The sequence below is a fragment of the Silurus meridionalis genome, chromosome 8 (assembly GCF_014805685.1).
Source record: "Silurus meridionalis isolate SWU-2019-XX chromosome 8, ASM1480568v1, whole genome shotgun sequence".
Taxonomy (NCBI): Eukaryota; Metazoa; Chordata; class Actinopteri; order Siluriformes; family Siluridae; genus Silurus; species Silurus meridionalis.
The window spans coordinates 22190029-22217261 of NC_060891.1; the positions used below are offsets into that span (position 1 = coordinate 22190029).

Sequence of the window (27233 nt, forward strand, 5' to 3'; positions counted from 1 at the left end):
CTGTGCACTGCACTAATACATATATATATATGACAATAAAACTGATTTGACTTGGATTGCATGATTTAATTAAAGAAGTCTCAACAGGAAAAAACAGTGTAAATACCTGTTTGACGTCTCATAGGAAGATATAAAGACATGATAACAGCCCAATCATGTTATGGCATGTAGAGGCCTACAATCCATGCAGCTAAAGACTTAATGCAATCGCAGGTTTCATAGTTAAAGTTAAGTCATCTTGTCATGCAGGTTTAGGCTTATAATAATGAAAATGACTCCAGTGTGATTTTGCTTGTATTCATGGTAACATGCTTTTCACTTGATGATCTAAATAGCAATTAAACTATAAAAGTCTTTCGAAGTCCCTAAATATGCACACAAGAAAACACAGAACAGGTCACACTAATCACCAGGAAAAGGAAGCCTTAATGGGAATAAGAAGTAGAGGCATGTTAAATAAATAAATAAATAAAGGTAGACCACAATACTGATTTGTTCAAGAAGACAAGAAAAATCATCCTTTGTTTTCCTATGTTTAAAAATAGTGATGCACTTAAAGGGTTGGTATTCATTTGCAGAGTTGCATCAGTTACGATGAATCAGAAGAATTCCCCGAAAATCAAAACTGTATGAATCAGATCTGATGTACAGTATGAGCTGCTGGTGAAACTGGTTATTTGCATTCCTTTCAATGTTCTTTAAAGGGTTTCAATGTTTCCCCAAACCGTAGCCTAACTGCATTCATGGAAAGTCTTTATATTCTGTAACATAAAAGGTTTCCAATGACTGAAACCTTGACAATACTCTAATGTCCTGCACAGAGGCCTGACCTCAACCCCTCCGAACAATTTAGGATGAACTGGAACCTGATGCGTGCTTGGCCTTCTCACCAGACCCCGGATTCTGACATCACTTATGCTCTTATATATGAGAGAAGCACAAATCCTTACTGCCATACACTAAAATCTACTGAAAAACTTTCTCAGAAGAGAGGAGATAAACATAACTGCAAGAGGGTACTAAATCTGAAAAGGGACAAAAACAAACAAAGGTATGGGTGTGATTGTCATGAATGCACATACTTCTGACCATGTCTTATTTAAAAAATTAGCTATGATCCCTTTTATACTAGCTAAAAACCATTGACTTTTGAGAAGCTCCTTGTGTAATATATGTTTTTCATTCACAACTGTTGGGAAAACCAAAACCGCCTTGGCTGCCCATGACCCTGTTGCTGGTTCACCACTGTTCCTTCCTTGTACACTTACATAGTTAGATACACAAGAGCTCCAGTTTTGGAAAAAATCTGACTTAGTTGTCTAGCCATCACAATTCGGCCCTTGTCAAACTCGTTCAAATCCTTACGCTTGCCCATTTTTTTTTGCTTTTAACACATTTACTTTGTTCAAAATGTTAGCTGTAACAAAATGTTCACTTGCTGCCTAATAAATCCCACCCACTAAAAGGTACAATGATGAAGAGATAATTGATTGATTATCCATTTTATGGTCTTTTACTTCTGTTTTATTACACTTGTATTAGGATGTGTGTTTAACTCTACAAAGAGTGGTCATGTAGCCTGAAGTTCGGGCATATACAAGAATTTTATTTGAATTTTAAGTTGTAAACATTATAGAACATAATGTTGTGCAATATTACAATGGTTATTCAAACAGGTCTTCAGTTCACTTTCTTCAGTTTACTAACAAACAAAAAAAGACAGCTGTGTAAAAAATAAATAAAATAAAAAGAAACACGTCACTGGAAAAAACAGCAAAAAAACACCTGGTTGACCTTAAATGAATAAAAAAGGAACAATTTACACCTTGTTCTAAACTCAGGATTTGTGAGCTACACCCTAGTGATAGAGTTTCAGTGTGCAGGTACAGATGAAGTGCATTAAATCTGGCAAGCATATTGTATATGAAATCATAAAATAAAATTGTATTTAAATATTGTATATATAAAAAATTACACATACTATGTAATATAATATAATGCCTGATTGCAATAATTTTGTTGAATAAATGCTGGTTTGCCTATTGCTATATTACTACTATTGTATTTAAGGGTTAAACAGCTGACAAATTAAAAAAAAAAAAAGCTTAAAGGCACATGGATATTCAGAGTATTATGGTATACCTAATCATTAATACTGACACAGTTTAATATGGAGAAAAGCCACACGTTGCTTCTCAGGCTACTCTCTCTTTTACCTGTTATCTTGTGGTTGCAATTCTACGCCAAATCTATTCTCTGTACTCACTTGGTTTTTTTTTTTCTGGTTCGGCTGTCATGTAGTCATCGAAAAAAGTCAAGATTTAAGTAAGAAAATATAGATTATACATGATTTCCTAATTTGATTATATTATATTATATTATATTATATATATATATATATATATATATATATATATATATATATATATATATATATATATAATAATAAAGGCAGCCACACAAAGTAAATAAGGTTTCTGAGTAATATGGCTCTTCATCCCAGGGGAAAACCGTCTTAATCCAATTTATGTTTTACATTTGCTAATCCATAATCCTTCTTGGCCCGTCCTCAAATCTGTCATTCACAGTGTAAGGCCTGACCAACAATGCACAGGTCTGGGTGCGAGGAGGAGCGATTTGCTTCTCTGAGCTCAAGCGGCTTGTTCCATCTATCTCTGAGTGGACCATCTTCCAGCCTGTAGCAAAGCATAAATATTTGATTAGGGCGGGCAATCGATTCAAATATTTAATTGAGATTAATTGCACATTTTTCATGAGTTAACACACGATTAATCGCAAGTTAATCGCACATTTTTATCTGTTCTAAATGAACCTTACATTTTTTTTTTTTTAAGTTTTTACTCTAATCAATAAGGGCATGGGCAAATATGGATGCTTTATGCAACTGTATGTTTGTTTTTTGTGAAAACAGACTCCACATAGAGCATAAAGACAAAATATTCTTGTAAATGTTTTAAAGTAGTTATGACGTTTTAAATTACTTAAATCATCAGGACAACAAACAGAACTTTTGCTGTTTCCACACGGACAGTTTCTATTGGTGGATGTGTTAATCTGTCATGAATAGACCACGTGTCAGAAACCGGCAGTAAGGTAGATAACGCTTTATTTGCCTTGGTACATGCAGCAGAGTGCTTCCAGAGATGCGATGCCTGTATACAAAGTATAAGGTAGTCCTGTGAAGATCTATGGAGTAACCTGTAGATCGGACGGAGAGTGAGAGGAAATGGGGGCCTTATAACCGGAAATGTATATTGGAAACAGGTGTGGGTGACTGGTAGGAGGGAGCTGAGTGTAGGAGGAAGGTGTGGCTGGTGGTTCTCTGACATAATCATGGCGTTATTTTTGGTCCAGGGAATAGGAATATAAGTCTCTGATTCAGTACCACAGTAGATGGAAGTAATGATCTACTTGAGAATGCGAACCACCAATAAAAAAAGAAGAAGAAGAATCACGGTGGATTTTGGTGCTTGATTTGAAACTTGGCGCATCGGTAAAACAAATGTTTAGTTATTAAAAGTTATTTTTTCGCTGGAGTGTGTTATATTTGAGTAAAGAAAGGACGTTGTAAATAAATGTGTATTGTGTTGAAGTTTCTTATTTATATTTTTCATAAAAATATTTAAACAGAAATGTGTGCTGCATTAATCGCATGTTAATAAAATTAGTGCCGTTAAAATTCATTTGCTTTAACGTGTTAACACATTAACTTTAACAATTTGTTTTGACAAATACAAGGAATATAGGTCTTGTCTTGGTAGGGGCTACTTTACTAACTACATGAATAAAAATTATTTACGAGTCTGGATTAAAAATAAAGCCCTGAATTGTAATTTATTAATACTTAAACATGATGAACTTACCCTTGGGTACTGATAGATGGTTCGCTTCCGCAGGACTGTGCAATAGATACTACTGATGCTCTAGGTGGATGACTGAGACTAGGTCTCCTGTCAGACTGACTACGCCGAATGAAAGAGTGTGGTCCACGGACAGACATAAGCAGCCTACCACGCTCACCCCAGGGGCGAGGTAGTATGCTACTTCCAGAGGGCGTCCATGCTTGTGGGGGTTTAGGTACAAGAAATGGTTGTGCCTCAAACAAGGATGGTGAAATTGGACAAAAAACTGAGCGAGCATTGCTAAATACTCTTGAAGAAGATTCCTCACTGTTGTTCTCTCTAGACCTTCGCTGCACTTTTGGTGAGGCAGGGGGAGATGGTGCCTTAAAAGGGTAGGTAACTCCAGAAATGCAGCTTGGCAGGGTATTTTTGTCTTGATTATTATTGGAAGTAGGTAGTGTCTGTTTCTGGCTGGATGGTGGGGGGGTTGGAAGTTTGCGTAATATTAATGGACTGGATGAGCTGGAAGGTATTGTTTGTTTTTTAAATACAGGAGGACTGGGTAGCCTCCTATGGACCACAGGTGTAAAGGGTAACATGCGGGTCTTGGATACACCTGAAGTGTCAGGTGAATGATTTCCAACTAAACTGGAAGGCGCTCTTTCAGGACTCTTTTTGACCTGTCGGTTTCCTTCGATACTGTGTTGAGTGACCTGTTGAATGTTTACATTGTCAACAGCAGGTTTCTCTGTGGGAGAATTAGACGAATACCGCAAGTGGATAATTTTTCTAGCCTGTTTGTAAAGTGAGACAGCCTCTTCATTCCTCAAATCTGCATTAGGTGTGGAAGCAACTTGGCTGTTCCTAGACACCCCACTGGGGTGTAGGGTAATATTTTGTGCAGGCGATATGCTGCGAGAACTTTTTCTCACACTTCCCTTGCTAGGTAGTACAGTAACAGATTGCATGGAGGTACGGAGCCTTTGAGACATGCTGGTTGTCTTTGGAAAGGTAGACCGTCCTCTTCTGTTAAATTTTTCATCTGGTTTTCTAATTTCAACATTTTCAAAAGAATTATCCATAAGTACTTCTAGAGGAGGTGGTGGTAGGTTGTCCAAATTAATATAATCTTGGTTTTCCAAGGTTGTAGATTCTTTTTGATTGTTTATGCTATTTTTAATACATGATGGTGTATCTTCACTTGTTAATCCTGGCATGACAGGTATCCCATACTTCCTAACCCCTTTAAGAGGTCCATGCTCTTTTGAACTTTCATGAAACAGTTTACTTTCCTCCATTCCTTGGCTAAACGTGTCAATCAGTTTCTTGACTGAATTTCCTCTGGAACACATTGCTAATTCTTGGGTTGCTGGAAGTGGACTTAGAACAGATGTTGCCTTTATGGGCCCTTTAACAGTTTTATAAATTTTTTCCTTTTCCTCCTCTGGATTTACTGTAATTATCTTTTCACTGAGTGCCTTTTGCTGACTATTTGAAGGAATTAAATTTACTGGATGTAGGTGACCAAACTGTGTTTGCTTCCATTGCTTTGAACTCTCTTTTTTTACTTTAGTTTCAATTTTGAGCTTTCCCATTTTTTCCAACCTTTTACTTATCTCTTTTTGTGCTCTTTCCAGTTCAAGAAGAGTGGGGTCATCTGCTTTACTACGAAGAGACTCTGCTGATCTTGAGCGGCGCTGTTTAGTAACTATTGTTTTTTTCTTCGCTGTTTGGGTTGCTGTCTGTGGTCTTCTGGGATGTGTTTCCCCCTCCTCCATCCACCGCCGGTCATTTGCCTTTGAGGGCTTAGGTTTAATATTTTTTCCAGCATGCTGAGAAGAAATGAAACTAATTCGTTCACTAATGGCATCCTTCATTTTTATTGTCATTTCTACATTGTGTGGGTTTTCTATTCGCTTCGGAAGCATGCATTGTGTTTGATAGCTAGGGTCAAGTGGAGAAGAGCTTGAACGCATCCTCATTTTAACCCCACAATGTTCTTCCTCATTGCACTCACTGTTATCCTCATTTTCAACCTCACCATCATCCAAGGAAGAAGAATCAAGAAAAGATTCTGTATCTCTGAAAACCATATTTTTTAAGGTACACGTGGAGTCGAAAGAGGTTAAAGAGCTGCTGCTGCTAATTTTTGGACTTTGATGACGTTTAGAGCTTTGGTGAATAGGGGTAGAGTTTGCAGGACTGTAAATAACTGTGCGACTTGATTCCGTTGATTCACAGCTTTCCCTGCGGTGGTGCTTTGTGTCTGATCCGGCCAGTGACGCACTTTCTACACCAATGCCACTGTCTTCACTAAACAATGCTGAGTCCTCTGGTCCAGTTCTTTGTTGCGAGGCCACTTCAATTCTATTTAGCAGCTTCATTAGCCTAGCCTCAACTGCATGCTTGGCATTCAGTTTTTCTTCTAGGACCTCACAAATAGATGAAAAATAATCCACTGCATCTTCAAGAGCTGTGTCACCAATTCTTTTCACAGATTGTCCAACAAGATGCATTCTCTGGACAGTATACTGAAGTAGTTGTTGAAGTAAGTCAGGTTGGGGTTCAGTGCTACTGGATTTGCCGGAATACGGCCAAGCCAAATGTCCCCCATTGTCTTTTAAAAGCTGCTCCCCTTTTTTAACAATTTCCTCTAGTCCTTGGTTGAACTCTTCATACTGCAAAGCCATGAATGCCACCATGGGTTGCAAAGTAATATGAGTCTGTGTTGCATGATCTAATAAGCCCAAAAGCAGTTCATATTTGTCAATACTAGGATTAAGATATCCATATGCTGCTTGGTGGGATTTTACAAGTTGCTCTGGAAAGTCAACCTTCTTCTCAGTTGTAGATTTTTTCCCCTTATCTTTCTTTTTGCTTGGTTTTGCATTTTTCTGATTCTTGGACTTCTTTGTGACCCTTTTTTCATATTTCTTTTCGTCTTCCTTTTCTATGTGCTTCTCTTTTCTTTGTGATGTTAAATTAATTGTAATCTCCTGTGTGTCCAGTCTTTCTGAAGTAAGTATTGCTGCTCCTGGTTCACCTACAGAGTTTTTCTTGACTAATGTAGCGGAAATCTTAGAGTTTTCCAGTTTTTTTCCCGCTTTTGTCCCTTTTCACAAGCTTTTCCATCTGTCTCACCACCAGCTGAACATACACTTCTTTCATCATCAGATTGTCCATCTTCTGCGGTTCCATTATTTCCTGGAAGTAATGTTTTTCCTTTTGTGAATGGCCCATGTGTTCCATTGAAGTTATTTCCCCTTGATGGGGTACAGCCCATCTCAAAGCAATGTCAGTTTCTTTGTTTTTTTTAAAACTCCAGTCTGTAATTCCAGGCATATATAAAGGCAAAATGCGCCATCCAAAATAAAGAAGGTTTAGAGTCTTACCGAACAGCTGCACTCGTCACTATCAGATGGTTAACCTTCAAGCACACGTTTGCATTTGACAGTCTGTAGGTGTCCTTGGAAATAAAAAGAAAATATTATTTGAATTGATTATTGTTGTTGTTGTGGACTGGTAGGATGGTATCAAGCAGAGTTTTAACCTGGCAGACTTTGTGTGCACCTTGTGAAGGACAAGCAGATAAAGGGATTAGAGAGGATTTGATTGCAGCCCTCAGCTTACACACACATGTCATGTTCAGGCAAATGAAGCTCACACACTTGCAACTCGTTTAGCTCATTAAGATATTCAGGATATTTATTTTTTTCATGTAGCTTTTTCTAACTTAGCCAGCACCTTTCTATTGTATTCTATGAGACCATTGTATACCTTCATTATTGCAAGGTCATATTTGGGCAAATGATCACACTATCCAAACTGCAGCTTGCGTCACTCTATCCAACCAACCTGATGATTTCTGTCAAACTTGGTATGATGTAAGCTGTGGGAAAGAAATTTAATATGGTGGCATTCGCACAAATGAAATAATGTTTGCTTCCTCTTTCATTGTTTTATCTTGTGCATAGAGTACAAGGGTAGATCTTCTTGAGGGGGAAGGGGTAAGCTGCGGTAGATATAGACTAAGCATGGCAACAAAGTATTATTGTAATCTCTCACACAGGAAGAAAGTACTGGCAAGAACAATTTAATCAGAAGGTCTTTATGCATTCAAAACACTTCCGAATGTACAACTGGCTAGCCAAAAAAATATATTTCTTTTCGGTATTTGGATAATCTTCTTTTTACTGCACACTGATCTCCATGGATTTATTGAATGTCTGTGTCTCGACAAAAGCAGAATTAAAAACTAGCCAAAAAGTGCAAATGAGAACTTGACTAATGAAATAGAAATAGGGGGAATGTAAAATATTATGCAGGTAGTATCGAGGAAGGATCGCTATAACTGTGTGCAGGGCTTTTACCAGAATACATGAGACAGGCTGTCTGATATTACATTGGTAGGCTGTTCTGCCTGAATCAAATCTATCAGTGGTATACAGAAAATATGTAACAAACAGGTATTTAATGCAAGATAAGCAAGAAACCCAGATAAAACAATTAAACAAGTCTCCTTTCACTGCAGCCACAGTTGCACCACATACATCATCTCTAGCAGAAGCATCAATATTAACCTAAATGACCATGGGTTTTTTGTGCATTTTTTTTTATGCATTATGATTTCAAGGTTTTTCAGAAAATTAAGGCAAATTGTGTTTTTTGGCCAAATTCTCCAGTAAAAAAAAAACACAAAAGTATAAATAGTTAATGAAAAAGATGAACTGTTTTGTACTGTTTTGGCTGATCTTTCTGCATGAATTCCAGCTTTTCTTAAAAATTCCTTATGTGAATGTCCTTGTAAGTGAATATGTGGCCATATCAGTTTCTTCTCCTCTGTTAGCGATTGTGGAATTAAAAAGTCGCTATTAAATTCACACAAGTATATGAGCTTGTTCTGACTAGTGCATTTTATGACCAACCAATCAAAGGACATGACAATAAAAATGTTATTGGATGCTTTCTAGAGGCCCTCGAAGTCAGCAAGTCACAATCGGATTGGTTAAACCAACAGTTTCAAGCAACATGCATTGTAAGCTACAGGACGGCCACAAAAAGTGTTTTAATGTGATAAGTGTGTGTGTGTGTGTGTGTGTGTGTGTGTGTGTGTGTGTGTGTGTGTGTGTGTGTGTGTGTGTTTTTTTCCCCACACACAAACTATATGGCCAATTGCTGACCGTCATGCCCATAGAACTGTTTTTTTAAGTTATAAGAGCTCGAGTGGCCTGACCCCGAACCCAGTTAACACTTTTGGGATGAACTAAAATTCCCGACAGCATACCAGGCCTTTTCACCCAACATCAGCACCTGACCCTACTAAATGGGTAAATCCCTACAGCCATTCTCTTTAATCCTGAAGAAATCCTTCCTGGAAGAGCGAAGGTTATAATTATAGCAGAAGGAGGTGACTAAATCTGGAATATTCAGTATATTTGTTTAATGACCAAATATTGTATAATATACTAGTAGTAGAAAAAAAGTAAGATATATACTGTATATATATTTAATTTATTAAATTTATATACATAAACATATACACATAAAAAGTACACAAGAACAAAAATAACAATTTATAAATAACACAATCCACACAAGACATTTCTTTTCTTATAAAAAAAGAATATTAACAAAAACAATTTCAAAAAGAAATCAAAGTGAAGACAAAAGTAAAGACTTTTTCGTCAGTGCAATAATAATTGCAACAGTGCTGCCCATGTTGACAAATACAGCAATATGTAAACATCTTGTGAATGAAGAAAACTTCTCGAAAGTTCAATTCTTTTAATTATAATACTTTTAGGTGAAGAGATTCGTTTAGTAGTCTTCTAAATAGACCTCCTGTGGAACCTTTTTCGAACAATCGGGTGAGTTTTACTGGATTTATTTGCCTCTACAATACAAATGCAGTCAATCCCGGTATCCTTGGAGCACATGTCGGTCTGTGAAGCTGAGAAATGAAGTCCAGGTTCTGACGAAAGCGACTCGATTCCTGAAGAAGTTGTAAGAATGGAGGCATTTGATGGTCTGGAAATGCAAGCTCGTGCAATATAGGCTTCTGGGGTGACCTCATCCTTCTTTTTGCAAAGGGCCATGTACCACTTGGGGGCAAAGTGGCAGAAAATGATTCCATATGATGAAACCAAGATAGCTGAGGCCTGAATTGAATAGCGCTCTACGATCTTTGCAACATATATTGGCGTGAAGCATACCCATACAAACAGGTAGATCAGCATGCTCAGGATAATATGACCCGTTTCATTAAAGCGCATTGGGACTTTTCTCCCTTTAAAAGCCAGTAAAAAGCAGATAAGTGCGAGCAGGGCAATGTAACCAAGCATGAAACCAAATCCCAGGCCGGAACCTTCTATACACTGCACAATGATCTCCATTGAATCATTGAAAGTCCGCGTCTCCACAGTAGGAGAATCGAAAACTAGCCAAAATGTGCAAATAAGGACTTGAAAAAAGATGCCGCAGCATATAATTATAGTGGGCTTGTAATATTTCTTGATATTATGCTGCTGGTATCGAGGAAGAAAGGCTATAAATGTGCGCAGGGCTTTTACCAGGATACACGAGACAGTCAGTGTGAAGCCTAAGCCATATAGGACCTGGCGTGCCCTACACATATGATCGTTTGGTTTCCCGAAAAAGATTATGACGCTGCTGTAGCTAAGTGCTAAACCTACCATAATGAGAAGATAAATGTAGCCTCCAGCCTGTTTGATGACGGGACTTTCACGAAACACCAAGTATATAATCAGGTTAATGAACAAAAAGAGAAATCCTGCCATGTCGAACACTAGAAAAACAATAGCTCGGGTCCCATTCCATGTCCAGTAGACTTCCTTCTTGCGGTACAGTTTCTCCATCCTTTCAGCGACCATGTCCCATTTTGGCACGGGAGACAATTCGGAAGATCTGCGATAAGAATTTGTGAATGTATGTAAGAATTTAGTGGACTCATGAAAACTGCATGAACTCGTCTGGCATTTTTGGACATTCAGAGAATTTAGATTTAAATTCTCCCTATCTTTACTTTACTTTTCTTTTTTTTTAATTAAGGGAGCCTTTTGCTGTACATTTTTAGATACATCTATATACTTGTACACTTTTTTGTAACATGTTCTTACACTCACTCTCTCTTATATAAATAACCAGTGGAATACTCACTCGTCTCATTAGAGTAAGTTCCCTCCAAACAGTCTATGCACTCGTGACAGCAGGATGTCTTTAAAAGTTTTTTCGCCTTGCCAGGAGGGCAGGCTTCAGAACATATTGAAATTGGTATCTGTAATAAATAATTAAACAAATAAAAAATAATTAAAAAAATTCTGATATAAATTTGCTTAGGTAGATAACTGTAGAACACTCACCTTATTGTCATTTGAAGTATACCACTGAAAATATTGATTAATTTCTATAATTTCTTGCTCCAATTTATATGCTCCAACAACTACAAACTCTCTTTGTCCAGTCGACCTGTTTTGTGCCCAGTTCACCAAATCGTAGCCATTGACAAAATTTCCAGATGTGTTGTAGTAGAACATGTGATTGTGCATAGTAAAGTTGACCCGTTTCAGTTCATTGAGAAGCTGAAAAATTATTTTTTTATTTGTTAGATAACATTATACCAAATTTATATATCATTACTCATATATAACATTTCTAAGTGTAGTGCTTACCTGGTATGGGGGAAAATCTTTATCCCCTGGACAGGTTGTTTGGTTACATTTTAAAATCTTCTTCAGGGAATATGCAATTGATAGCACAGCCAGTCGTTCAGCATAAGTCTGGCTAATATCCACTATTTTTAATAAATAGTCTTTGTCGTTCCCGAACTTCAGGTATTCGTCTATGAACTTATTCTCTGTACCTGGCATGATAGTTAAACTTTGCAGATATTCTTTAAATCCAGGGTTAGGGCCTGTAATAAAGCTGAAACCAAATACGTCCCCAATGCTGTTGATGCTGTTCATGCGACTGATATTGTATGACATAGACCAAGCGTCGCTGGCTATCCATGTGCGTGATATATTCTGCTTGATCACCTCTGTGAAGAGTTTGTACACCACCTCTTCTCTTAAGATGACTAATATGACTTTAGCATTGGAATCTTGTATGGTTTGAACCACATTTTGGATCAATCGGTCAATGTTCTTGAAATCTAGGTAATAAGGCAGTGTTTCTGTAAAGGCAGTGCAAACATTCTCTTTTCCAGCTTCATCCAGGAAGCTTTGGAAAGCATCTTTGCCATAATCATCATCTCCATAAATGACACCGATCCAATCCCACTTAAAGTACGACATGATTTTTGCCCAAGCTTTTGTCTGGTGGCGATCGCTAGGAATGGTGCGGAGGAAGGAGGGATAACGCAGGCGATCACTCAATGCTTCGGCAGAAGAGCTTGAACTTATCTGTTTACACACAAACAACAGAAAAAAGTAGTTGGAACTTCGTGGTTAAGGTTCAGTGCTGGTTAGAAAAGAGATCTGAGCTCAGTTCATATTTCTATAACTGCTAAAATGCCGGATATGATTTTGTATTGACAGTGTTAAATCTTTTAAGTAAAACCTTCGATAGTTAACTTTTAGTTCAATGCTTCACTATACCTGAATAAAAATCCAATTAAAATGTTAAATTAAAGTTTTTTTATATTTTAGGGTTTAATAACTATTTTGGCCTATATACATTTTAAATATAGATCTAATATTATCTGTATTTGCATACATTTTTCTCAAGATATCATTCACAATAACATTACAAACCAAAGGACAACAATGCATACAAAAAGTATGTAGTTATTTATTGGCATTACAGTATTGTTAAGAAGTTTGCAGAATTTTGACCCCTAAAAAGGGTTGTTATTATTATTATTATTATTATTGCATGGACTGTGTTAACCAACTGACAAATGTTGCATTGTTTTTTATATAGTTGTTTTTTTTAATTCCCTTTTTTCTTCTTTTTTAAAAAGTAAATCTTCAAAATGCTTCCCTGAAGCTAAAGGTACAGTATGTCAGCAAGCACTCCATAGACAATACATTATAAAACAATGAGTATTTATGCCACAGCACTAGATTTTGTGATTCTGATTACACAGTCGGTGCTGATTAAAATCCTATAATAGTAGCTTTGAAAATGCTGGCGTGAAGAGATATATTATCAAACATATTTGAGGTAAAATATAAATGTAAGGTGTGGGTTGTTGCTTTTCATTCTTCTCTGCTGACATGGGCAGGTTTTCAGAATATAGAGCTTTTTGGATTCTCAGTTAAACAAAAAAATCAGATGTTATAACGTATGTGATAAAAGGAACAAACTTTTTTTTTGGACATAACAATAAATAATATTTTACCTTTTCATTGTTTAATTTATAAAAAAAATTAATCATTGTAATTACATTTGGTATGAGATATAATTCTGTGATTAAGAGATCGGTAAGATTTCAAAACAAATTTTTACTGAAAATGAATTATTAAATAAACAAACAAACAAACAAATAAAACCCCTTATATTCTGGGTAAAACCAGGCATCACACCTTCCTATACTTGTGTTCTATTATAGATAATAGTGTTTTATTTATTATATCACACCTGTGGCACCATGTAGAGGCTCAGAAAGCGAGCCACGCTGATCGACACCTCTGAGTACCGAGCTCCGATGATCGCCTTCACCTTGGGGTTTGGATTGAGGTCACACTGGCCAGGATCTGATTTGTTCAAGGCCAGCAGCTGTTCTGCGCTCTGTAAGGCTTTTGAAGCATGACAGCAAGTGTCACAGATGTGATACCCAAGTCGCACTCCAGGAAGGAAGCTGGAGTTATTAATGGTTTCAATGGTGTAGATAAAAGCAAGCATCCGTACAAATGATACATGATTGAAACTAGAAGAAGAGAGAAGTAAAGGAATTTATAAATATGATCTAAAACAGGATCAACATTTGGAAATAGGTTACTTGTCATATCAATGGTATCAATAGACTTATACAAGAATATGTGTTTTATATTTAATGTTGTGATTTGTAGTGCTTAATAAAAAAACCAAATCATATAGTGTTATATAGCTGTGATTAATAAAGTACACTATAGAAATGACATAGAAAATAACTCACTCTGAGCAGTTGTAAATATCCGGAGCTTCTCGAGAATATAGATTCTCCACTTTAGCAAAACAGGAACTAAGCATCCCTATCTGTATGTCTCCTGAAGCCCGGGCTCCACATTTATACACTTCATATTTGCACGCTTGCCCCACAACGACTGCTAAAACAGTGCATAAAAGCACCACGTACGTCCACAGCAACATGTCACACCATGTGATTTACAGACCGCATCAGGCACTCAAGGAAAGCACAAGAATGGACTAGTTGTGAAAACTGGAAGCCCCACTGGCTTTTATCTGAGACAAGAAAAAAAAAATACATCACGTGCTTTACAGTACCTGCGGTCTCATAGACACGAAAGAATGAGAGGCCACATTCGCTGTAATACATTAAACGTCATATTATACTTCCTTGACAGAAACCAGTTTTGTAGGTCACCATATATGGGCAGAAGGAAAATATAGAGAAAATGAAAACCATTCACAAAGATGTATTATATATATATATTTTTTTTTTTATTAAATGTGAACAATTGTTATCAATCTATTTTAAATTAACCATTCTCCTGGTTACACTACAAAATAAACTGTTTGTTGGGTATAACATTATTTTAAAATTGGGACTATATAGCAAAATAAAAAAATAAAAAAGATTAAAATTAAAATAATTGTAAAGTTTGTATAAACAAATAATTAAACAAATAAAAAAACAAGCAAGCAGCAGACATGTTTTAAATATATTCAAATTAATTTGGCATTTCCAACTATTATTTTGCAAAAAAAACTGTGTATGAATCTACAGTCTTTTTTTTATTATTATTTCAAATGTTTAAGTGTTTTTACTGTAAGGAATAAAATAATAATAATAATAATAATAATAATAATAATAATAATAATAATAATAGTATAATAATGCAAAATATTTTGCCTATAGATTGAGAATATTTTCGACTAATTAAATGTGTACACTGCAATTTTATAAAATAAAATACTAGACAAATGTGGCTTTATTCAAGTTTGCTAAGAGTTTTTGCAGTGTGCATGTACACAAAAGCTCAAACACTTATAGTGACTTAAAAATGAAAACAGGAAGGTGACAAATTTCTGTGAAATAGAATGCATGCCTCTGTGTGTTTGAAGAAAGAGAAAGAAAGAGATGAGATTAGCCATTAGATAGTTATCAAAGTTTATACTAGGATATGTTGTTATTAGAGCTCTCTCAATGTAAACCCTCAAGATTACTTTACAAGAGTAACCCAAGTACAAGAACAATTAAAAAACTAAAAAGCCTGTCCGATGTCAAACGTAAAAACGCCAGAGCTAAGTCTAACAGACGATAACTTTAGTACTAATTTCTCATATGTTAGCAAACATAACTCCGACAACACAAACAAGAAAAATGCTTATAAAAAGCTGTCAATACAAACAGCTATGTTCAATCAAAAGAGCCGATAGCAGCATATTATAATGATTGTGTACTGGATTTCAACTTGGACATGTGACTTTATAAATACACAATTAGAGGAAAAAGTAGTAATGTGTTGTGATTGGAATGAGAAATGTGAAGTAGTGTGTAGCCCAAAAGAATTTATAAACAAAAATTGAGTATAGTAACAACTGTGCGTCAACCGTGCTGTGGTCAAACTGGCTGCTAAAATTAAATTCTAGCTAAATTCATTTTGAGCTTTCCAACTGATTGACTTCCTTTGTCATTTTCTTTAGAACGCCACACCTACATCATCAGAAGGAATTCAGAAACTCTCTGCCCTTCTTCTAGATACCAAAGATGGTTAGTTGTGATAACCTCTGCTTTTCAGTAGCTGGTCAAAACCAAGTTGAATGTTTTTGATTTTTAAACTATGGAGCTATATGTTAATTAGAGGCTATTTTAATCATAAGAACTGATAAGCCACTGATAATGGACAGAGGTATGTGATTCACCTGGACAAGAAGTTGAAACCAAAGGCTGTTCGGTACTGTCAAGCACTTAGAAGACTGTCCAGAAAGATATGACAAATCAGCTAGAGAAAGGTGTAATTGCAATGGAATTTTCAGTGCTCAGGGGCAAGTGTGAGCCTCTAAGTTACAGTATAAAAAAAAGGTAACGCTACAGTATACAAAGATATTATAGATATTCATTTCACCTTTGAGGCAACAATTTGAGAAAGAACCTCACATGGGCGTGATGGTCTTGTTTACATAAACCACTGGCTATACAGTGTATTAATCTTTGCTAGGTGTTGGTGCAGGTTTCCTTTCAACTGAGAACAAGCCACACCAAATTTCATGTGTTTAATGATTTAAGCTCTGTTATAATAGGCTGCAGTGTGGTGGTCCCTGGTGGTCTAGTGGTTAGGATGCGGCGCTCTCACCGCTGCAGCCCGGGTTCGATCCTCGGTCAGGGAACCAACCCCAGCCACTCTTAGTGCCGATCCCAAGCCTGGATAAATGGGGAGGGTTGCATTAGGGAGGGCATCCAGCGTAAAAACATGTGCCAAATCAAACATGCAGATGATCGCTGTGGCGACCCCTAATGGGAGAAGCCGAAAGAAAGATAATTGGCTGCAGTGTGTGGCTTGTGCTTCGTTGGAATAAAACACTAGCCCTTTACAATAGAATAAGAATGACTTTACATCACTTAAACTACCTCACATAATTTCAAAAGCAAATGAATCATATTTAATGGCAGAAACAAAAACAACAAATCAAAATTGCTAACTGCCCTCAGGCCAGCCGCATGTGACTAAAACCTCCTGGAAGCTCTTGGGGAATTCTAGTAAGGCAAATAAATATTATGTGTGGAATAAAATGCAAGTAATGCAATGATCATTTTAATACACATTTGGCATACGTTTTTAACTTTAAGTAGCACCTTATTAATACAGTGTATTAATCTTTGCTAGCTGAGGTGCCAAGCTTTGCTAACTTTGCTTAGATCAGGAATGGTGTTGGTGCAGGTTTCCTTTCTATTGAGAACAAACCACACCAAATTCCATGTGTTTAATGATTTAGGCTTTGTTATAATAGGCTGCAATGTGTGGCTTGTGCTTCGTTAGAATAAAACACTAGCCTTTTACAGTAGAATAAGAATGACTTTACATCACTTCACCTCCCTCACATAATTTCAAAAGCAAATGAATCATATTTAATGACAGAAACAAAAACAACTAATTAAAAATAGCTAACTGCCCTCAGGCCAGCTGCATGTGACTAAAACCTCCTGGAAGCTCTTGGGGAATCCTAGTAAGGCAAATAAGTATTTTGTGTGGAGTAAAATGCAAGTAATGCAATGATCATTTTAAAACACATTTGGCATACGTTTTTAACTTTAACTAGCACTTAACTGGATTTAAATTGTCGTCTGTTGGGTTTGCAAAATATATTTTCAAATCATGGTGTTGTATAATTTGCTTACATTCCTGCATGTGTCCGTTTAGCGTGTGTTAAAACCTGGAAATGACATGATATAAAGCAACTTAGCAGCTAATTTTTTATAAAGAAATCATTATCTTAACCTAAAAGTTAATGGCTAGAATACAGTTGTGTGTAACATTGCTCTTCTGTTCTTATCTGGTGCTCATGTACTGTTGTACAGTTGTGTTACCATGTGGAACTTCTGTGCATGTTGTTTTCTCCCAAATCCTGCATCTAAAAACTATGTTGCTACATTGATACATGTGTATGAACATAATAGCATCTAGGGTCTGTTCCTGCATCAACCCAGTGTTCATGGGCTGGGCTCTGGATTTACTTCGACCATAAGATGGAAATAAGTCATAGGATGAAAAGAAAATTAGAGACAGTATGAAAAATAGAGATATGAGAAAACAGAAACAGCTGGAGAATAAGAGAAATAAACTGTATAAAGCTATACATTATATTTTACAATAGGAGGCAGGAAGCTGTGCACTTCATTTAGTTTCTATATTATCCTTCCTTATCCTACATCCCACAATTATACCAGTACATAAACGAGTGAAGATAAATTGTCCCTAGCTGTAAATGTGTGTATATTTACATGGCATCTATGGATCTCAATCCATTCCACTACCATTTATTTATTATTCTTATCCATAATATACCATTTACATGCTGTTTTTTTGCACCTCTTGACTGCTGCTACTGCTGTTTTTGCACTGCATTGTGTTTGTTTACATATTCTCTTGGTTATAGTCTTTATAGTCCTCTTTGTACAGTGCTGTATATACTGTAGACCAGGGGTCACCAACCTTTTTGAAACTGAGAGCTACTTCTTGGGTACTGATTAATGTGAAGGGCTACCAGTTTGATACACACAGTTTTCAGTTTGATCTGAAATAACAAACTTGCTAAATTTACCTTTTATTATTATGTTATTATTAATAATTAATGATATTCATCTACCTGAAGACACTGATCATGTTAATGATTTATCATAGTAATTCAATCAACAATGATTTAACAAAGTAGGAAACAGCTATTTTTAGAAAAGGCTACTAATGTGGTCCTTGCTGGCTACCATGTTGGTGACCCCTGCTGTAGAGTATACAGTAGCTTTACTGGTCGGTGCTATCTTGTGTTATGTGTATTGTCCCACACTGTCTTGTGTTGTCTGTCTGTCTGTACTGTTGTCTGTCTGTTTGTACTGTCTGTACTGTTTTTTGTCGGCACTGTTTGCACTAGGTTGCACTCGATGCACTTTATGTAGCTTTATGTTGTGTGTTGTAGCTCTATGTTGTTTAACTTAGCACCAGGGTTCTGGAGGAACATTGTCTCGTTTTTACTGTGTACTGTGTGCCACTGTGTATAGTAGAAATGACAATAAAAGCTTTTGACTTGACTTGACTAGGATGTGTTCCTGCCTCAACATGAGACATAAGTATAGTGTCTGAGCTTTTAACTAGCAGTTAATCTTTCAATGTTATTCATTCTGCCATCCTATTTGAACACAGTGTTTTAGATTTAGTCATATTTTTGTTAGATAATTGTCTTCATTCTTCTGAGAAAGCTTTTCACTTGAGTTTAGAAAATGGCTATAGAGAGTTGCCTATTCAGATTATGCAAATCATGCTATCATGAAACTTACAAAGGGGACATGTTTGAGGCTTGAGAAATGTTTGAGGAAGAACCACATATAGTTTGGCCATATTCTGGATTTACACTAGCTATCTCTTTATCAATGGCAAGTGTGGGAATAAAAATTCTAGAAAACAATGACTTAAAAATAAAAATAACACTGAAAAGTACAATATGTGTAGTCTGACTTTAATAAAGAGTTTTTGCTCGAACTCAGAAGAACCATGTCGATGAGAGGATCGGGAGAAGTCATGGGCCGTTTTTCTGAGTGGAAGCGTCCGCCATAGTCACAGCACAGAGGACGTCGTAAAGCAAAGGGAATAGGAACGTTGAAGAAACAGTAAGAGACATGAGGTGTTCCAGCAAGGCTGTCAGATCAATGGCCAGATGGGCCAGCTGATGATGCAGATGGTGTCCTAGGTTCAAAAAGTTGGTTCAAAGATGGCCTTAGAACCTTCGGAATGATAAACATGGATATAATCTTCTTCTCCTGGACATAACCAGAAATGCACACATGCATGCAGTGATGCAGCAAGGCTTTTTCTGCTGGCCTAAACACTACCAGTATCATTTGATTGAATGATAAGAGAGCACACTAGTCATAGTTTGCAAATCACATCTGTAGCAAACGGTACAATACAAATACATCTGTGTGGATTTAATAGATGTTTTTTTTTTTCCATTCCACAATGGTTGACAGAGGAGAAGAAATGGATCTGGTCGCAGATATACTTACAAGACCATTTTCAAGACGGACTTTTCGAGGAAAGGTCGGCCACAACATTTTCAACAGTTGTTAAGCTTTTATATGAACCATTTTGTGTTTTCTTTCTGTAGAATTTGGAAAAAATACACTATTTGCCTTTAACTTCAAATCAGAAGGAAAACTGTAATGGACAGAAAAATTGCACAAAAATGCACGGCCATTTTCTGAGGTTAATATTAATGCTTCTGCTATAACTGATGTAGTGATGAAGTGCAGATGTGGCTTCAGCGAACAAAGACATGTTGAATTGTTTTTTACTGGGTTTCTTGCTTTAGTTAACGTTCATGAAAAACCTTTCTGTGATGCAGCGCTCTGGTATACCAGTTTCTGTATAATACTGATGCTTTCTATAGCTGTAGCTTTATAATGATATTTTTATGAGGTGGGTTGATTCGAGCAGGACACCACTGAAGGCTTAGGTGTGACCTGCACGGCCCACCACTGATACCAAGCTCTTCAGAATCAGAATCAGAATCATCTTTATTAACAAGTATCATGGGCTGCATGTACATTGTCATGGTGTGTTGGTGCTATGAAAAATATGAAAAATAATAATAAAATGAAAAATAATAATAATAATAATAATAATAATAATAATAATAATAATAAACACAATGACATTAATTATGCAGTTTCTGCATGGTATGTTCAGTGAAGCAGTATAAAAATGTAAATAGGAAAAAAAAATCTGGCAACCCGATAGTAGGCGCGGCTTGTTTCGTGTCGTCATCGTATGCGGAAGTGGATGTGCGCAAGCCGTCTTGGAGGAGGAGAAGAAGGAGGAGAATGAGGAGAGGAAAGGAAAAAATGAGCTCCTCATTATGATCATTAGAGCGCTGGAGTCGGAGCGAGCCGAAGCTGCTCGTTTCTTCCGCATAAACACGCAGGTATTTGGTGCTTTTTCTCGCCCCGTGATCGCTGTTCAGAGACGTGCAGCTCGTGAGCTAGCGTTAAAGCCGCTGCTGGTTGCCATTGGTTACAGCGCCAATCAGCGATGCTGCAGGTGCAGTGGAGTCCAACTACAACCGCGTCCTCAAATAACACCGTGTGCTGGTTTAGAGCAGGATCTTGCGTGTCCTTGTGTGCGTGTGTGTGTGCGCTCGAGTTGCAACTGATGTATTTCCTAATGAACCTGGTTCATTTTAGGCCCTAATAAGGACACCATCATCTACTGCTTTGCTAAAGGGGAAGATCACCCTGAAACACACTATACATGTCTAGATCAGCCAAATAGATGTTGTTCGATGATGATGTATTTTAATGTCAGGTTTACATGGTCATGTGCTGCATGATGCCACAGGAGGATGTTTCAGTGATCAGTGTTCTCAAACCTGTAGGAAAAAAATATATATTTTGCACCCACAAACACAAGTGTCCATCAAAAGAAATAGTGGGCACAGGATAATACAAGAATTCTTGGAGAGGTTCAGGAAAGGTCTGCGATGCCCATGGTGTCCAGCGGATATCAGTGGTTCAGTGGTTAAATCTCTGGGTTACTGATCATAAGGTCAGGGGTTTGAGCCCCAGCACTGTCAACCTGCCACTGGTGGTCCCTCGAACCTCTGTGCTCCTGGGGCTGTATAATGGCTGCGCTTTGACCCCAGCTTTCCTGACAATTTTGTTATGGGATATCTAAAATTACATATGCCGTAAACATAAGTGTATATATACACACACACCGGACCAAACTGGAGATAACAATTAAATTAATTTTTATTTGTATAGCACTTTTAACAATGAACATTGTCTCAAAGCAGCTTTACACAGGAAGAAACCTTGAGAGGAACCAGACTCAAGAGGGAACCCATCCTCATCTGGGTTGTAACCAAATGTCCATTTATTACAGATATACAATGTTGCGGGGTGCAGTGATGGTGATAACACTATTTTTAATTTGTTAATGACTAGGATCAGGAATTTTCAAGACTTGGAACTTTGCATGAAAATTAGCGGGACTTATTAGGAATAAACTGGGAATTCAAAAAATTGCAGGTTAGCCTATAACAGAAACCTTTAAATGTAGTTCAAACAACCAGATTTATTGCAATTTCAGTGAATACCTTTCTGTCACACTTTTATTAAGCTCATACCCTCCTGTTTACACTGTGCATTCCTCCATAACAGACATTTCTTGAATCCTGCACACAAAATTATGTAAAAAAAATATCCATCTTGGCTTGTTCACATACTACTACTTTCTTTCGGCTTCTCCCATTAGGGGTCACCACATTAGATCATCCGTATTCATGATCCACATGTTTGATTTGGCACATGTTTTTACACTGGATGCCCTTCCTAACGCAACCCTTCCCATTTATCCGGGCTTGGGACCAGCACGAAGCGTGCACTGGCTTGTGCAACCCTTAATGTCTTGGGTTGGTTCCCTGAAAGGGAATCGAACCCGGGCTATAGCGGTGAGAGCACCGCATCCTAACCACTAGACCACCAGGGAACCTCTTGGCTTGTTCACATAAATGACATAAATATTACATACATTTAAGTTAAAACTTCTTTGTTCTGTGTGTAAGCTAATACACAACAAAATTATACTAGCAATTAAATCAAGTCAAAAATTTGATTTAAAAAACTTTAGTTTGCACGCAAAAAAAAAGTTTAGATTCTTGTTATGACAAACTGTTGAAAAATCCTGGAATTTTTCCATCCCTTTGCAACCCTATTAATGACATGGTAAACCAGATTTGTGTAAGGCCAGACAGGATGTGACGTGTATATGTGTGTATATATATATATATATATATATATATATATATATATATATATATATATGAGGTGGTTTCAAAAATTTTCAAAACTTGCTCTGTTTACAAGGAAGTACTTTATTTATTTACAGTATGTTTACACACGATCACCTTAAAAATAGTTTCCTTGCACACCAATACAGCGCTTTCAGCGTTCCTGCCACCTCCAAACAGTGTCGTGTAACTCTTCTTTTCAAAGCGTGTTAAGCACCTTCTGCTATTCACGCCGGATCTGCTCAATGGTGTCAGAAACGGCGACCCTTGAGCCAGATCTTAATCTTCGTGAAGAGGGTGAAGTCCGCAGGAGATAAATCTGGCTAGTAGTGTGGATGCGGAAGTGAGATTATGTTGTTTCTGCCGAGAAACTCACGTGTACTTGGTGCGCACGTGGACAGAATAGCAGACGTGGAAACACACGTGGTCAAACTAGCTCCAGTTGCATAGCTCCCGATGTACACAGGACGATTTCTTTTGGCACGCTGACTTATCAAGGTCGGTGCTCCCTGTGACTGTGCGTGCAGCCGCGTGCTGCCATCTGCTGGCGTGTTACAAAACTAGTCTCGAAACTTTTGAATACCATCTCGTACCTTGTACTAACATTGTATAGATCCTACAGGCATTGCACAGACTATGGTATTCTCTGTAAAGCTGCTTCAAGACAATATCCATTGTTGAGAAAACTCTACACAAATAATAATTAAATGATTTGAACATTTGTTAAGAGAAACAAGTGTGAGACCTTCTTAATATTAACCAAACCCATTCCGGAATACATTACACACAAGTCGATTTAGTGATATTCAAGATGGCAGGCGTGATTGTGTAACTGGTAGTGAAGGGGTATAGTACAGTTCAGGAGGTGAGAGATGTAGGCGGGCTAAAGTACTAAAGCGCTGCTGCATCAGGCATAGAGATATTAGAGATGAAGCAAGTTCTAAAGGCTTATGTGCTCAGTTCACTCATGTTTAGCTGCAAAATACATCTTTGAGGGAAGGAAAGTTGATTCCAGCTAATATCAACAGTATGATATGAAATTCATGATCATAAATGCAGTACTTGATGCCTACTAAGGTCTCAAAAACATTGAAATGTTTGAGGTTTGAAGCATACTCATTTTTAAAACACATCTACAATACCATAGTATAAGCACAGTGATCAATAGTAACAGCGTATTGGAACGGAAATTCATGTCTTGATATTGCGCCTCAGATCCAGTGGCTTGTTAAATAATCCGACATCGCGCCCATTATTACTGTGAAAAAGCTCTGCTCAGGGTACGTGAGGTTGAGAGTCAGATATTTGACTGTGTTAAAGATGTAGAGTAGATGAGCTGCTTTATCTGTTCTCTGCTTTTTTCTTTTCTTTCTGGAACATTCTCTCCCTCTAGGCACGCGGCCAAACAAGACACCAGATGAAGTCTTTTTAGATCGATATTAAAATCTATTTATACCACAGCGCTGTGAAATTCTCCAATCTGATCAGTCAGACTTGATTCATTTTCTATAACCAGAGCGCTGAAACTTGGGACTTGGTGGACGCTTATACAGACTACGTCTACTGATATACAGAATTTACGTAGGTTTGCTTTTCTTAAAAGTGTCATTTCATTAAGACGTTTCATTCATTTCAAGTTTCTGAGGTAAAAGTTGTGCCTTTAAGATGTTTTTTTTTTGCTTTTTCGTCACCAAAAGAACTCCGAGAACTTTGTACTTTGTAATATACGATACGATGTGCTTGAGAAAAAGGCGAGGCTGTTCTAACATACGATAACTACTTCTTGTTATCACTTGTTACTCTGATGTTCCACAATGCTAAACATATGACTATAATTAGATAATAGTATCGCATGTTCTTTCGAATATTATAAAAAAGAAAAGAAACGTAAGCTTTGTGGAACAGCGGTTCGGCCGTACGGCTTGAACTGTAACCGCTTTAATACATTTGCCAAAAAGTTGTTTTGAAGGTGGATTGCTTTTCAAGAACCTGTTCCCGACCTGTTCCATGCCCCTTTTGAAGTCTGACACGGTTATCGGCCGTGCATCTTGCCCCTGTGATTCACTGCGTATGCACTGTGCTCTTTGGTGATGCTGGCAGGTGTGAAACTGGAATTGCAGCACTTTAAAGGTGTACAAGTGAGCACTTGGAACTCGTCCGATGACTCAGGACTCAGCAGTGGATTTAATGAAATCCCATGCTAAAATATTACTCTAGTAATAGTAACCATACTCATTTTACATTTCTGCTGGAGTAAAAGTCCACATTCACTCACTTTTGATTTGAGTACCGAAAAAAGTTGCTGATCTGTAAAAGCTACACTATATGAACAAAATATTGGGACACCTGATTTTTCCAGCTATGGTACATGTGATTCTTTTCCAATCTGTTACTACAAAGTTGGAGGCACCCAATTGTATATGATGTCTTTGGATGCAGTAGCACTACATTTTCCCTTCACTTGAACCTCAAACCTGTTCCAGCATGACAATGCCCCTGTGCATAAAGCCAGCTCCATAAAGATAAGCTTTAGATGGATTGGAGTGGAAGATCTTGAGTGGCTGCTACAGAGCTCTGATCTCACTTATATTGAAGACCTTTGGGATGAATTTGACTGAATTTGAATGAATGCTGACTGCACCTCAGGCCTCCTGACCTCACCTACATCAGTACCTGACTGTACCAACACCCTTGGTGTTGAATAAACATAAATCTCCACAAGCACATGCCAAAATCTAGTGAATATCTTCCCAGAAGAGTTGAGGGGGTTATTATAACAGCAAATGAGGACTAAACGAGATGTTTAAAACTCTTCAATGACTATGATCAGGTGTCCGCAAACTTTTGTACATATAGAATATATTTTATTATGTAATTCAGGGTTCGATTCTCGAGAGTCTACTACAGTTACAGTACACACTCAGTGAAAAAACGCTGACTCGGCATACACTCGCACAGTACGTTAGGGTTGCGGTTGTTGTCTCACCACAGCTTCTCATTTAATACACTGTATTTGTCAACTTTAAAATAATGAGGAACAGCATTTTTTTTTTTTTTTTTAAGTATAGTAAACAGTGTTTGATAGCAACAGCTTTTCTCTGTCAATAAGTGCGACATACGCCACCAGTTAACAGATCAACATTTCCCTGTGATCTCCCAGATGAAGTTTAGTTTTAAAGTAATCGACAGTTTGATGTTAAAAAGTTTGCGAATTAATCATAATTGTATCCTAATTTAGTTACTTTGGAAACGAAGGACTAGTTTGCATCAGCAACACCCAATGACAAAGAAATCATTTAAAAGAAGACGACTAATGCACCTGTATTCATAGCAACTATATTCTAACTAATTAATCATTTGATTGTTAATCATAAATATAATGATATATTATGTATCAGGCAGTCATTCATGCAATGGGATGCAAAATCAAGATCTTAATGAACAGCTACTTCAATTAGTGTACAATATTTGCCTTTCAAATACTTACTTATCATTCATTGGACACATTTGAAAGCTGGCTGCCTGCACGTTTCTTACCTTCACCACCTTCTACAGCAGTGGTCCCAAACCTTTTTTGCGCCACGGACCAGTTCAATGTCAGACAATATTTTCACGGACCGGCCTTTAAGGTGTGGCGGATAAAAACAAACAAAAAAAAATTATACGACCGGCATAAAAACTGGTATTTTCTAAATATAATAATAAACGTGAATCCACTGTGTTTTTTGCTCATTTTGCCCGCTTTCACCATTCAGAATCAGATAATAAATAAAATGGAAATAATGTAAGTTATGTATTCTTTCTGTGCGGCCCGGTACCAATTGACCCATGGACCGGTGCCGGTCCACGGGCCGGGGGTTGGGGACCACTGTTCTACAGTACATGGATATATTCTGATCTCAACAAGTTTTGGTGGAATACTAAGTAGGCACCAATCAGAGGCCACATTTTAATTAAGTAATCATGTAGACTTAATACAAAGTATTTCACAGTATTTTAAAACTACAAAAATGTAAATCACTAAAGTTTTTTGATACAAAATATAAAGCTATTAAATATTTGAAACACGTATTTGAAATACATGTATTATAAATACTGCCATTTCCGAGTACTGATACTTAAAAAATTTACTTGTGTACTTTATTATTGTATACCACAAAACTTTTTTTTTCTCCTCAGTGTTTTTTGGAGAACAAGTCTTTTGGTTTATCAAGTCACATTAAAACCAGGTTCACCAGTGGTGTGAACAAGTTTCCTGATTTTTTTTTTTTTGCATGTTTGTCACACTTTAATGTTTCAGATCATCAAACTAATTTAAATATTAGTAAAAGATAACACAAGTGAACACAACATGCAGTTTTTAAATGAAGGTTTGTATTATTGAGGAAAACAAAATCCAAAACTACTTGGCCCTGTGTGAAAAAGGGTTTGCCCCTAAACCTAATAACTGTTTGGACCACCCTTAGCAGCAACAACTGCAATCAAGCATTTGCGACAACTTGCTATGAGTCTGTTACAGCGCTGTGGAGGAATTTTGCTCCACTCATCTATGCAGAATTGTTGTAATTCAGCCACACTGGAGGGTTTGAGAGCATGAACCGCCTTTTTAAAGTCAAGCCACAGCATCTCAATAGGATTCAGGTCACGACTCCACTCCAAAGTCTTCATTTATTTTTTCTTCAGCCATTT

At 37.1% G+C, this 27233-nt stretch overlaps 3 protein-coding genes across 4 annotated transcripts in view; 1 reads left to right on the forward strand and 2 right to left on the reverse strand.

The window, feature by feature from the left end:
• Positions 1-1585: 1585 nt before the first annotated feature.
• pcare1 (photoreceptor cilium actin regulator 1) lies at positions 1586-9049 on the reverse strand. The gene is made up of 3 exons (XM_046854950.1): positions 9025-9049; positions 3885-6975; positions 1586-2696 (listed from the first exon to the last, which is right to left on the reverse strand). The coding sequence occupies exons 1-3, from the start codon at positions 9047-9049 to the stop codon at positions 2579-2581; spliced, it is 3234 nt and encodes a 1077-aa protein (XP_046710906.1). The 3' UTR covers positions 1586-2578.
• A 373-nt stretch (positions 9050-9422) lies between these two features.
• On the reverse strand, positions 9423-14222 carry LOC124389690 (G-protein coupled receptor family C group 6 member A-like). Its single transcript, XM_046855116.1, is given in 7 exon segments — positions 9423-10698; positions 10701-10787; positions 11040-11157; positions 11243-11461; positions 11552-12283; positions 13464-13752; positions 13981-14222. Coding segments are annotated over 7 exon segments (2646 nt in total). The 5' UTR covers positions 14175-14222; the 3' UTR covers positions 9423-9691.
• Positions 14223-20512: 6290 nt separating this feature from the next.
• The window catches only part of zgc:103755 (uncharacterized protein LOC449988 homolog), a 73305-nt gene continuing 66584 nt past the window's right edge, over positions 20513-27233 (forward strand). Inside the window, exon 1 of one of the 2 annotated variants that reach the window (XM_046856149.1) lies at positions 20513-20678. The gene's annotated coding sequence lies outside the window, so the exon portion shown is untranslated. The remainder of the gene's footprint in view (positions 20679-27233) is intronic. The other variant, XM_046856148.1, reaches the window with a different exon arrangement.